This window comes from Schistocerca nitens, chromosome 10 (genome assembly GCF_023898315.1).
Source record: "Schistocerca nitens isolate TAMUIC-IGC-003100 chromosome 10, iqSchNite1.1, whole genome shotgun sequence".
In the NCBI taxonomy this organism is placed as follows: domain Eukaryota; kingdom Metazoa; phylum Arthropoda; class Insecta; order Orthoptera; family Acrididae; genus Schistocerca; species Schistocerca nitens.
In genome coordinates, this window is record NC_064623.1 from 65709157 (window position 1) to 65724071 (window position 14915).

Sequence of the window (14915 nt, forward strand, 5' to 3'; positions counted from 1 at the left end):
AGACCCACCATACTTGCTCCGGACACTGCGAGAGGGCTGTACAAGCAATGATCACACGCACGGCACAGCGGACACACCAGGAACCGCGGTGTTGGCCGTCGAATGGCGCTAGCTGCGCAGCATTTGTGCACCGCCGTCGTCAGTGTCAGCCAGTTTGCCGTGGCATACGGAGCTCCATCGCAGTCTTTAACACTGGTAGCATGCCGCGACAGCGTGGACGTGAACCGTATGTGCAGTTGACGGACTTTGAGCGAGGGCGTATAGTGGGCATGCGGGAGGCCGGGTGGACGTACCGCCGAATTGCTCAACACGTGGGGCGTGAGGTCTCCACAGTACATCGATGTTGTCGCCAGTGGTCGGCGGAAGGTGCACGTGCCCGTCGACCTGGGACCGGACCGCAGCGACGCACGGATGCACGCCAAGACCGTAGGATCCTACGCAGTGCCGTAGGGGACCGCACCGCCACTTCCCAGCAAATTAGGGACACTGTTGCTCCTGGGGTATCGGCGAGGACCATTCGAAACCGTCTCCATGAAGCTGGGCTACGGTCCCGCACACCGTTAGGCCGTCTTCCGCTCACGCCCCAACATCGTGCAGCCCGCCTCCAGTGGTGTCGCGACAGGCGTGAATGGAGGGACGACTGGACTCGCATTCGGGAGGACGACGGTTCAATCCCGTCCCCAGCCATCCTGATTTAGGTTTTCCGTGATTTCCCTAAATCGTTTCAGGCAAATGCCGGGATGGTTCCTTTGAAAGGGCACGGCCGATTTCCTTCCCAATCCTTCCCTAACCTGAGCTTGCGCTCCGTCTCTAATGACCTCGTTGTCGACGGGACGTTAAACACTAACAACCACCACCACCACCTGGAGGGACGAATGGAGACGTGTCGTCTTCAGCGATGAGAGTCGCTTCTGCCTTGGTGCCAATGATGGTCGTATGCGTGTTTGGCGCCGTGCAGGTGAGCGCCACAATCAGGACTGCATACGACCGAGGCACACAGGGCCAACACCCGGCATCATGGTGTGGGGAGCGATCTCCTACACTGGCCGTACACCACTGGTGATCGTCGAGGGGACACTGAATAGTGCACGGTACATCCAAACCGTCATCGAACCCATCGTTCTACCATTCCTAGACCGGCAAGGGGACTTGCGGTTCCAACAGGACAATGCACGTCCGCATGTATCCCGTGCCACCCAACGTGCTCTAGAAGGTGTAAGTCAACTACCCTGGCCAGCAAGATCTCCGGATCTGTCCCCCATTGAGCATGTTTGGGACTGGATGAAGCGTCGTCTCACGCGGTCTGCACGTCCAGCACGAACGCTGGTCCAACTGAGGCGCCAGGTGGAAATGGCATGGCAAGCCGTTCCACAGGACTACATCCAGCATCTCTACGATCGTCTCCATGGGAGAATAGCAGCCTGCATTGCTGCGAAAGGTGGATATACACTGTACTAGTGCCGACATTGTGCATGCTCTGTTGCCTGTGTCTATGTGCCTGTGGTTCTGTCAGTGTGATCATGTGATGTATCTGACCCCAGGAATGTGTCAATAAAGTTTCCCCTTCCTGGAACAATGAAATCACGGTGTTCTTATTTCAATTTCCAGGAGTGTACAAGGAATTCTGTTATCCAACAATAGGCCTAAGGTAAAAAGGAGAATTGAAGACGTGTCTTCCAGTATTGAAGAAACGGGTATTACGACTACAAGAGTGCGCTTATTTCGCTCTTCAAATAGGCGAGAACACGGCGCCATTTTTCTGTTTTGACTAGCAACAGAAAATATTTTCAATGTTATTGACCTTTACTTGTTATGGTAGGTATTGATCGGTAAAAATTTATTGGTATTTGTACAGAGGGGGGCAAAGCAATGTATGTTCATTTAACAAATGTTCCTTTATCTAGCTGGGACCCCTTTGGGACACTCTGAGATATGGGTGTAGAAATTAAGTAAAAATTTATTTGATATAATTACTTTTCATTTAGAACAGAATTACGTGGGACTTGTTGCGGCAGAAGTAGCTGGTACACCACGTCTTTCGGAAGATTTATCCCTTTTCTGCAAGTCTTTTTTTTCCTTTTATGTGTTTATAAAACTCCATGCACGTCAGCTTGTAGTTAAACTTGCACTTTAAGACTGATTCCACAATCCCAGGCAGCATCTGATTTCTTTTTCTCATCAGCCCACTGGGCCGACATCAGCGAAAATACTCTTTCTATAGTGGCGTTGTGTACGGGAATAGAAAACACAAACTTGCATAATTTCAGCAGTTGCCATTTGTGTTCAGGATTTTCGGTTTCCTTAAGAAAGTAAATCCACCTTTCTTCCACGGGTCGTTCAGACTTCCATTCTTCTGAGTCACGCTTAGTTTCTAAAAAGCCCTTCACATACACATATTCCAGCAAACAACTTTCGCCTGATATCTTCACACCATTTTTAGTCGGTTATACAATATGATGTGATTCTTCAGTTTCTCCCGTCGTATTTGTTGCTCGAACAGTCCACGGGTGTACTGCCGGTCCATAATGTCCAAGGGGTACAATATTTCGGCGATCAGACATGTCGCCATCGTCAGGTGCGCTGACGAACTGAGCTCTTTGTCGCGGCCGTCTTAAATCCCCTCCCCCTGCGAGGCGTTCTCTCCGCTGTCCGGGCCCGCGTGTCTGCGGTCGCTGAGACGCTGGAGTCGTCGTCTGTGGTGACGTCGGTGTTATTTCCTCGTCCGACCTGGTCGCCCGTTCGTTTTCTTTGCTGAGCATAAATAAAACTAACTGTTGCGCTAATGGATGGCGTTACTTCAGTTCTTAAGGGGCTCCGGAAAGGCTCAAAATCATGAAAAGTTCAATTTTTACTTTTTTGCGTTTTCTGAATCTGCAGACTATTACCTTTTAATAGATATATAATTTATTCAATTCCGAAGGCTACAACTATTTTTAAATTTTTTTTGAAATGTGTTCTACATGGGCGTGACCCACTGTGGCGCTGTTAAACTGCTGTCAAATGGTGTTATTATTAACGTCCGTGTTCATCAGGTACATTTTAGTGATGTGAGATAAAGTATGTGTTGTGGCTAACCTGTGATGGTTCAATATATATCGCTGGTGTGATTGTCGATTGTTTCATGTTTATTTACTCTGTCGTTATCTCGAAAATATTCGTAATTAATTCTGTTTCTTGAGTCTCTGTTTTGTTGAAGTATAATAATGAGTAAAAGTAAAGTTATTAGAAATCCTCTGAAGGCTTTTAAGAAAAGCAGAAATGTTGGAAAGCCAAAGGTATTTAGAAATATGGGAATGAAGATAGGTTCTAACATGGTACGAGCGATGCTTGCTTTAGACAAGGAACGCCTTCGGGCTGCAGACAGGGCTGTAAAGAGTCTAGAAATACAAGCAAGAGTAAACAGGAGGAGGAACAAGAGGAAGCTGGAGGAGGAGTTTGCAGAGGATGAAGATAATCCATCCTATGGACCTGGAATGCACTAAAAAGTTAATCCAATCTTTGTCGCTCGATTCCCAAAACTTTTATTTTCTCATTCTAATTACATGTTTTCTAAGGATCTTCCAAACATATTTGTTTCAAACTTTCAGTAAATGTTACACAGTACCTTCTGCATAATTTAACACAGCCTTTTTCCAAAAAACTGTATATTTTTGAATATATAAATAAAAAATTGCAAAAAAATGTTGTGAATTTTCATTACAATTGAAAAAAAATCATCTTTAATAACTGAACTAAAATTTTGTAAAATCCCTGTGTTAAGTTGTAGCCCATATTCCAATAAATAATCTATAAAAATTTCAACTTCCTACCTCAAATACTTTGTGAGGAAAGACGTAATTTATAAGCGTTATTTTAACATTGCAAGTATAGGGCGTTCCGGATTCCCTTAAGCCAATCTCGTAACAGGATTTCGCAAAATCGGGACAACGTTGGATCATGTCGGGACAAGAAGGTCCATAACGCTAAGGGTCCTGATGTATCGGGAGGTATGATAACCCTACACTTAGTAACACTGCAGCAAAAATGAAGAAAGTTGCACCTGATTGTCAAAGCACACACCTTGTAGTACACCGAGAAGCAGTGGCTTCTGAGGATATATCCGGAACTCTTCGTATAGGTTTGACAGATGGTCTAAAGATTACAAACGTCACCACGGTAAGGGTTCTAAACTCACGGCAATTCACGCTATTAAAAGTTAGCTTCTTCGTACTCACGTAAAACAGCTGTCTCAGGGTAATATTTTAAACCGATTACTTGAAATGAGGTCCGAGGATTTTATTTTTTTCAGTGACGAAAACAATGACATGAAACTTTTTATCGCTGATTATCAGTGGTTATCAAGGTTTGCCTATTTAGCTAATATCTTTGACTGACTTCACATACTGAAAATGGGCCTACAAAACTAGGCACAACAGCTTTCTTAGCCGGTAAAAGAATTTCGTCATTCCAAAGAAAGTTGACTTTGTTTAGTTCTGAAGTACTGAACAATAACTTTTTCGCATTCCCTATCCTTATATCATTTTTGCAAGACAATTAATTTGCTCCCATGGAAGAATTAGTTCAAGACATTATTATACATTTAAAGGCCCTTCACAAAGAAATAGATTTTCACTCTGCAGAGGAGTGTGCGCTGATATGAAACTTCCTGGCAGAATAAAACTGTGTGCCGGACCAAGACTCGAACCCGGGACCTTCAGAGAGGTTTTGAAAAGTACTGTTGTTGTTGTTGTGGTCTTCAGTCCTGAGACTGGTTTGATGCAGCTCTCCATGCTACTCTATCCTGTGCAAGCTTCTTCATCTCCCAGTACCTACTGCAACCTACATCCTTCTGAATCTGCTTAGTGTATTCATCTCTTGGTCTCCCTCTACGATTTTTACCCTCCACGCTGCCCTCCAATGCTAAATTTGTGATCCCTTGATGCCTCAAAACATGTCCTACCAACCGATCCCTTCTTCTAGTCAAGTTGTGCCACAAACTTCTCTTCTCCCCAATCCTATTCAATACCTCCTCATTAGTTACGTGATCTACCTACCTTATCTTCAGCATTCTTCTGTAGCACCACATTTCGAAAGCTTCTATTCTCTTCTTGTCCAAACTGGTTATCGTCCATGTTTCACTTCCATACATGGCTACACTCCATACAAATACTTTCAGAAACGACTTCCTGACACTTAAATCTATACTCGATGTTAACAAATTTCTCTTCTTCAGAAACGATTTCCTTGCCATTGCCAGTCTACATTTTATATCCTCTCTACTTCGACCATCATCAGTTATTTTACTCCCTAAATAGCAAAACTCCTTTACTACTTTAAGTGTCTCATTTCCTAATCTAATCCTCTCAGCATCACCCGATTTAATTTGACTACATTCCATTATCCTCGTGTTGCTTTTGTTGATGTTCATCTTATATCCTCCTTTCAAGACACTGTCCATTCCGTTCAACTGCTCTTCCAAGTCCTTTGCTGTCTCTGACAGAATTACAATGTCATTGGCGAACCTCAAAGTTTTTACTTCTTCTCCATGAATTTTAATACCTACTCCGAATTTTTCTTTTGTTTCCTTTACTGCTTGCTCAATATACAGATTGAATAACATCGGGGAGAGGCTACAACCCTGTCTCACTCCTTTCCCAACCACTGCTTCCCTTTCATGCCCCTCGACTCTTATAACTGCCATCTGGTTTCTGTACAAATTGTAAATAGCCTTTCGCTCCCTGTATTTTACCCCTGCCACCTTTAGAATTTTATTCCAGTCAACATTGTCAAAAGCTTTCTCTAAGTCTACAAATGCTAGAAACGTAGGTTTGCCTTTTCTTAATCTTTCTTCTAAGATAAGTCGTAAGGTTAGTATTGCCTCACGTGTTCCAACATTTCTACGGAATCCAAACTGATCTTCCCCGAGGTCCGCTTCTACCAGTTTTTCCATTCGTCTGTAAAGAATTCGCGTTAGTATTTTGCAGCTGTGACTTATTAAACTGATAGTTCGGCAATTTTCACATCTGTCAACACCTGCTTTCTTTGGTATTGGAATTATTATATTCTTCTTGAAGTCTGTGGGTATTTCGCCTGTCTCATACATCTTGCTCACCAGATGGTAGAGTTTTGTCATGACTGGCTCTCCCAAGGCGATCAGTAGTTCTAATGGAATGTTGTCTACTCCCGGGGCCTTGTTTCGACTCAGGTCTTTCAGTGCTCTGTCAAACTCTTCACGCAGTATCTTATCTCCCATTTCATCTTCATCTACATCCTGTCCAGATGATTACACAAAATATGACTGTATAAGAAATCCATTTTCAGGAAAAGTACCCGAAGAAGTAATCACGAAAGAAACTTCCATCGTCGTGACTAGCGACAGTTGAATGGAAGGTGGTTTCAAAAAGAAAATTCTGCTCTCTTTTTGGATGTGGGCAAAAACAGAATACCATTCTCTTTTCAAACAAATAATACAATTTTTGGTGCCGTTTGTTGCTAGGTACATGTGCGAGATGTGGGTCGTCTGACTTATTATACATTAATTACAAAAACAGACTTAGTACCGAAGAATACTTGGGAGTTAAATTGAGCTGAATCGAGCCATACTTTGAAGTCCAATTAAAAATAAACGACAGCGTGCTTCCAACTGAAACATGTAGATGTTCTTGCATCAGGATCTAAATTTGAAATCTGACTAATTACAGATTTTGAAGTTCGATTTAACGCCGACATTTGATTCGATCTGACTTTCTTTCTTTTTTTTGTCTCTAATTTACTATACAACACAGTTTAATGCTCTGTTGCACATCTGGTTCAAATTTCTTGTAATGTACAAGTTTAATAAATATTGTAGATGTCATTCCCTTCTTATTCAGTGAATAGTTGTATCACAACCAGGATAATGTAATTTCATAATATTTGCTACAAATACCACTCGCGAACATACTGTGTAAAACAAATGCTTCCATGAAACGTTATTACTTGTGTGTGTCAGATTCCTACCGTACATAGTACCTGATTGTTGCGACGCAAAACCAACCGTATGTGTGTTTTCAGCACTGAGCAATATGGCGAAAATTATTGCCCCCACCCCCTTCCCCCTACCGTTCCTTCCCCGGCGGCAGCCATCGCTCAACCTCACCCCCTCCCTCTCCCCCCCCCCCCCCCCCAAACAAATCAAGTTTAGTTAAAAAGTGAACAAGACGTAGAGGTACACCCAAATTTCTAAAAATGTCAAATGTTACACGTGACAAAAATTTTGAGAACCCTGTCCAAAAGTGTGTTCAAACTTTCGACAGGCAACCTGGTTACATCGTAGAATCCCCGCTTGCTAACGGCTTGGCTTCAATTCCTCGCTGAAGAAAAGTTTTCAACACAGATGCATGCTGTATGAGCATTTCTGTGATGCATGAAATACATAAAAGTGGAATAAAATCGATAGCGCTCGAGACATAGTCTCTGTATCACAGGTTCAACTGTTGTTTCAATCATTATTTCTTCTTTTTTCCATTCAGTTCGAATACCTACGCCATTTAAATATAAAATTCATCAAATATATGCTAATTAACACCTATCTAAATTCCATTTTTACGAAAAATATACGTCGTGTTGTTTCTAATTATTTATTGTACACAAAAATTCAGTTTTTACAGCAAATATAAATTCGTAATTAGTGATCTTTTGTAAAATATTGTTAAAGAGGATAGTTTGAATTAAAAAACGTTACAAATTACTTTTTTCATCATTATGTATTTTATGCTTCACTGTAACGCCCGTAGAACATACACTTTCTTTTTAATATCCTCAGCCAGGAATCGAACTTGGGCCGCCCACAAGGCAGGAGAGCAGTCTTCCACAGAGCCACGACGCCTGTCTGAAAAGCTGACACTTTACTCTATTAAAGACACTTAGAAAACTACTCGAGAATGTTTGAGAGTTGTACCGACACGCTTCGGGTGATTGATATTTGAGTTCTGAACTTCATTTGTCATATTGGCTCCTTGTAAATCAACATATCTGATTCTCATATTGTGTCCTTGTAACACAAGAGGCGTACGGTGTCTTGTGGACATGCTATATCTACTTTTCAATTGCAACCAACGAACAAGCGGTAAAGGAAATCAAGGAAAACTTTGTTAAGGAATTTAATGTTTTAGTGGGAGAAATGAAAACTTTGAGATTTGATGATGACATTCTAATTCTGTCAGAGACAGGGAAGGACATTCAGGAGCAGCTGAACTGAACGTATAATGGCTTGAAACGAGGATACGGGATGAACATCAACAAAAGTAAGACAAGGGTAATGCAATGCAGTCGAACTAAATCAGGCAATCCTGTGGCAATTCGCTGAGAAAATGAACCAACTTGAACACTGTCTTGTTGACTACTTGAGTTCATATAGTTCAAATGGCTCTAAGAACTAAGGGACTTGACATCTGAGGTCATCAGTCCCCTAGAACTTAGAACTACTTAAACCTAACTAAACTAAGGACATCACACACATCCATGCCCGAGGCAGGATTCGAACCAGCGACCGTAGCAGCCGCGTGATTCCGGACTGAAGCGCCTAGAACCGCACGGCCACAGCTGCCGGCTGACAACTTGGGTCCATGGCTTCGTGAGGTCTGCTCCAGACTCGAGTCCTACGGTAACTTTTAACACCTGAAATCGGGACTCCTCTGACCCACTCGTCTATGGTCCAACCAATATGGTAACGAGCCCAGGAAAGGCGCTGCAGGCGACTTCGTACTGTTAGTAAAGGCACTCGCGTCGGTCGTTGGCTGCCATAGCACATTAACGCCAGATTTCACCGTACCATCTCAACGGATACATTCGTCTTACGTTCCACATTGATTTCTGCGGTTATTTCACAGAGTGTTGCTTGTCTATTTGCAGTGTCAACTCTACGCAAACGTCGTTAAGCAAAGGCTCTCGACCACTGCGTTGCCCGTGGCGAGAGGCAATGCCTGAAATGTGGTATCCTCGGCACTGTCTTGCTACTGGGAATCTCGAAATATTGAATTTCCAAACCACTTCCGAAATGGAGTGCCCGTGTGTCCAACTCTAACTACTATTCCGCTTTCAAACTCTTTTAAAAATGGTTCAAATGGCTCTAAGCATGTTGCGCAGTGCATATTAATTGTAATCTTTTGTTATTATCAATTTCTCTTCATCTGTTCCAAATACGAAGGGGTGCCCAAAAGATGCCGACCTCATTTTTTTAAACTTCTTTATTCACATTTTAAGCATAAGCCTTCAATAGCCTTCAAAGTACTCAAAAATGACTCTAATCAGTATGGGACTTAACATCTGAGGTCATTAGTCCCGTACAACTCAGAACTACTTAAACCTAACTAACCTAAGGACATCACACACATCCCAGCCCCAGACAGGAATCGAACCTGCGACTGTAGCAGGAGCGCGGTTCCGGACTGAAGCGCCTAGAACCGCTCGGCGACAGCGGCCGGCAAACTCTATTAGTTACCATCGTGCGGTCAGTACCACGTCGGAAACCTTTGGCATGGATCATCTGAGTACAATTTTCAGCTATACCAGTGGAATGCCATTTTATACCTTGTGTACGCAATACTGGTGTCATCTACACTCATGCTCATAAATTAAGGATAATTCCAGAATGTTGTGCCACACAACGTGGCACTACACAAAACTGGCGCTAATAGCATAGGCACATAGGGAACACACACGACACAGATCTGTAAGTCCACGGTATTGGTGATAAGTTGAGAGCACCGTCACGAAACACATGCGCTACAAAGCGCCACTGTTTCCTGCACGTGAACCCCAACATCGCCTGATACCTTCTGTTTCCAGGTAGTCCTCCACGATGGCAGCTCGGTGGAGCCGTCCGTTAGCACCCATCAGGAGGAAAGTGGGACCCATGCACCCCTGAAAAGTGGACATACTGGTGCAAAATGGCGTCCCAATACACATGACCTGTTACAGTTCCTCTGTCAAAGGCATGCAGTGGTGTACGTGCACCAATGATAATCCCACCCCACACCATCAAACCATGACCTCCCAACAGGTCCCTTTCAAGGACATTAAGGGGTTGGTATCTGGTTCCTGGTTCACGCCAGATGAAAACCCGGCGAGAATCACGGTTCAGACTATGCCTGGACTCGTCTGTGAACGTAACCTGCGACCACTGTTTCAATGACCATGTACTGTGTTCTTGACACCAGGCTTTACGGGCTCTTCTGTGGCCAGGAGTCAGTGGAATGCTCCTTGCAGGTCTCCAGGTGAATAACCATGTCTGTTCAGTCGTCTATAGACTGTGTGTCTGGAGAGAACTGTTCCAGTGGCTGCGGTAAGGTCCCGAGCAAGGCTACCTGCAGTACTCCGTGGCCGTCTGCGGGTACCGATGATGAGATATCGGTCTTGTGTTGTACACTGTGGACGTCCCGTACTGTAGCGCCTGGACACGTTTCCTGTCTGCTGGAATCGTTGCCATAATATGGAGATCACACTTCGTGGCACATGGAGGGCCCGTGCTACGACCTGCTGTGTTTGACCAGCCTAGTATTCTACCCCTCATAACGTCATCAATATGTGTTCTTTGAGCCACTTTCAACACTCAGTCACCATTAGCACGTCTGAAAACGTCTGCACACTTACTCACTGCACCGACACGCCGATGCGTATGTGGACTGCTGCGAGCGCCACCGCATGGTCATTCCCGAGGTGATTTAAACCCGCAAACCGCCCACCAGAGCGTTGTTTCACCATGTATCAGCATTATCCTTAATTTATGCGCACGAGTGTAGACGTGGCGTGGACTCAACGAGTCGTTGGAAGCCTCGTGCAGAAATATGGAGCCATACTGCCATTACAGACGTCAATAATTGCCAAAGTATTGCCTGTGCAGGATGTTGTGCACGAGCTGACCTCTCGATTATATCCGATAAATGTTCGATGGGCTTCGTGTCGGGCTATCCGTGTGGCCAAATCATTCGCTCAAATCGTCCAGAATATTCTTCAGATCATTCGTGAACATTTGTTACCTGGTGACATGAGATCATTGTATGGGTACATGAGGTGCGTGAATGGCTGCAAATGGTCGCCAAGTAGCTGAACATAACCATTTGCAGTCAGTGATTGTTCATTTTGACTTGAGGACCCAGTATACTCCATGTAAACATAGCCCACACCGTTATGGAGGCACCACCAGCTTGCACACTGTCTTGTTGACAACTTGGGTTCAAATGGTCTAAATGGCTCTAAGCACTATGGGACTTGACATCTGAGGTCATCAGTCCCCTAGAACTTAGTACTACTTAAACCTAACTAAACTAAGGACATCACACACATTCATGCCGGAGGCAGGATTCGAACCTGCGACCGTAGCAGCCGCGTGGTTCCGGACTGAAGCGCCTAGAACCGCACGGCCACAGCTGCCGGCTGACAACTTGGGTCCATGGCTTCGTGGGGTCTGCACCAGACTCGAATCCTACGGTAACTTTTAACACCTGAAATCGGGACTCCTCTGACCCACTCGTCTATGGTCCAACCGATATGGTGACGAGCCCAGGAAAGGCGCTGCAGGCGACTTCATACAGTTAGTAAAGGCACTCGCGTCGGTTGTTGGCTGCCATAGCCCATTAACGCCAGATTTCACTGCACCATCTCAACGGATACGTTCGTCTTACGTCCCACATTGATTTCTGCGGTTATTTCACATAATGTTGCTTGTCTGTTTGCACTGACAACTCTGCGCCAACGCAGCTACTCTCGCTCGTTAAGGAAAGGCCCTCGACCAGTGTGTTATCGGTGGCGAGAGGCAATTCCTGAAATGTGGTATTCTCGGCACAGTCTTGAAACTGGGAATCTTGGAATATTGAATTCCCTAACCATTTTCGAAATGGATAGCCTGTGTGTCCAGCTCTAACTACTAATCCGCGTTCAAACCCTATTAGTTACCGTCGGAAACATTTTGACATGAATCACCTGAGTACAAACTTCCTGGCAGATTAAAACTGTTTGCCGGACCGAGACTCGAACTCGGGACCTTTGCCTTTCGCAGGTAAGTGCTCTACCTACTGAGCTACCCAAGCACGACTCAAGCCCCGTCCTCACAGCTTTACTTCCGCCAGTATCACGTCTCCTACTTTCCTAACTTCACAGAAGCTCTCCTGCGAGTTCGAGTCTCGGCCCGGCACACAGTTTTAACTGCCAGGAAGTTTCATATCAGCGCACACTCTGCTGCAGAGCGAAAATATCATTCTGGAAACATCCCCCAGGCTTTGGGTAAGTCATGTCTCCGCAATATCCTTTCTTCCAGGAGTGACAGTTCTGCAAGGTTCGCAGGACAGCTTCTGTGAAGTCTGGGAGGTAGGAGACGAGGTACTGGCAGAAGTAAAGCTGTGATGACGGGGCGTGAGTCGTGCTTGGGTAGCTCAGTGGTAGAGCACTTACCCGCGAAAGGCAAAGGTCCCGAGTTGGAGTCCCGGTCTGGCACACAGTTTTAATCTGCCAGGAAGTTTCATATCAGCGCACACTCCGATGTAGAGTGAAAATCTCACACCTGTGTACAGTTTACAACTACACAAATGGACTGCCGTTTTATACCTTGTGTATGCAATACTGGTGCCATCTATATGTGTGCATATCGCTATCGCATGATTTTTCTTACCTCAGTGTATTGTACAGTAACGTTCTTTTCAGCGAAACACCATAACGGAGGTTGAACTGGATAAGTACCAAGTTAAGGTGAATTCACATGGTGTGAGTCTAAGAATGGTCGCGGGGATCAGGAAATTTCCACGCCAGTGTCGGAGATGAACCTTTCCCTGTGTGTGTTTCAGGCGGAAGACATAGTACGGCAGGTACGCGAGGCGCTGGAGGCCGAGCAGAACGCGTTTGAGGAGCGCCTGCAGAAGCGGAAGGAAGAGGAAAGCTACCGGGAGTCCAGGTAAGGAGGGGGCGGCAGAATAGCGGCATCCACTGCTCTGCATATTTCTTTGTTCTTCTTCTAATTTTTTGTGTCAATGGTCAGTTGACGTTTTCATTGCTGTCCTTCATCTTTCTCCACGCTGCTCGATCCAGGAGGAACTTGACGTGATAATTCAATGGATAGCACCACGATATGTCAAAGTAACATCTGTTCCGCAGGTCCGAAATTATAGTAGAAATGTAAAATGTACTGTGCAAAATATCATGAAGTTGATGCATAGAACCGCAGATCTATATCACTAACACTAGTCGGCTGTACAATTTTGGAAAAAGTTTAATGGCCTTTCTGGAGACAGAATAACAACAACATCTATTCCTTCTCTTTCATCCTATCACACACTTGTTCATTTCGTGTTACACAGAACTGCGACACTGAAAACATGTGGACCAACACCGTAAAACTCAGTGTTGTCGTCGGTACAATGTTCGTTTTAAAAGCATAAGGCTACATCTGGAAACGGAGGTTGGCAGCTATTTCGGTGGTAATTTCATAGATTTGGAAAAGTTATTCATTAATTTCACCATAAAATAGACGAGAAAATTCAGTGACTTGCCTTACGTATGCTGCCTGTCACCATTTAGAAACCCCAGTATGGAGACATGTTAAGTTTGCACCATAAAAGTTCCGTGAGATGACAGGAAATTCGCTCGGCCGTGGTCGGCTTGCATACGGGGTGCTAACCGCCGCCTCCTCTATGGATCTCTATGGATCAAAGCCGATGGTTCACGCAACTGTAGGCTATTTGCGAAAATTTCTCCTGTGATTTGCCACTATGTCTTTGTCTATGCTCTTGAGGTATGGTGTTCATATTACACTACTGGCCATTAAAATTGCTACACCAAGAAGAAATGCAGATGATATTCATTGCACAAATATATTATACTAGAACTGAGATGTGATTTTCACACAATTTGGGTGCATAGATCCTGAGGAATCAGTACGCAGGACAACACCTCTGGCCGTAATAACGGCATTGATACGCCTGGGCATTGGGTAAAACAGAGCTTGAATGGCGTGTACAGGTACAGCTGTCCATGCAGCTTCAACACGATACCACAGTTCATCAAGAGTAGTGACTGGCGTATTGTGACGAGCCAGTTGCTCGGCCACCATTGACCAGACGTTTTCAATTGGTGAAAGATCTGCAGAATGTGCTGGCCAGGACAGCAGTCGAACATTTTCTGTATCCACAGTAGTATATATTGATAATGGTAAAAATACTGTGGAAACAGGTTGTATGTTAGGTGAATGGACAAATGAATTAGGAAATAATTGGATTACAGATTGGGCTTCAACAGGTCCAAAAGTTACTATTATGAGATAAATGACGGAAAAACAGAAATGATGGTGAAAGGATTCACATTAAATTACAAGAATATTCAAAAGTTGAATGGCGAATCTAAGATAAGGCTAATAGAAAGTGAAGTAAAATAAAAGATACATTTAAAATACAATCAGATGACCAGAGATGTTCATACTAAAAAGAAACAGGTTAAGAAAGAATTTTCATTTCAGTCTGATAAAAGAGTTGTTCTAAAGAAATTATGATATAGTGCCTTATGGATATTAAAAATTAAATAATTTATCTATATCTTCTAATGTAAATAAAAAATTCGTACCACATTCCTTATATAAATATAATAAATTAGTTAGTTGCATTTTGTTGTATTCTACTTCGTCCAACTTTTTGGTTATAGAGTGATAAACTTTTAAAAGTAACGAATAGGCTTTAATGTAATTTTGTAATTTTGAGGTAAATTATTAACTGGCAAATTATAATTCACTATTTGCTTTATGGTCATAGAAAAGAGAGAATCAGAGTTTCCAATTTCATCCCATATTTCTATATCAGTTTCCTCATAGCTATCAAAGTACTTTTCATAATCTTCTCTGTAAATTCTCTTTCATGCACTAACACGTGTAGTATGATCCTGACTTCTCTAGTGTTCTATAATTAATGATGGTTTAA

At 43.8% G+C, this 14915-nt stretch overlaps 1 protein-coding gene across 1 annotated transcript in view; it reads left to right on the top strand.

Moving 5' to 3' along the window:
- The window catches only part of LOC126210262 (trichohyalin-like), a 255624-nt gene that overhangs the window by 108006 nt on the left and 132703 nt on the right, over window positions 1-14915 (top strand). Inside the window, exon 6 of the mRNA XM_049939452.1 lies at window positions 12798-12904. Coding sequence (XP_049795409.1) covers window positions 12798-12904 — 107 coding nt within the window. The remainder of the gene's footprint in view (window positions 1-12797; window positions 12905-14915) is intronic.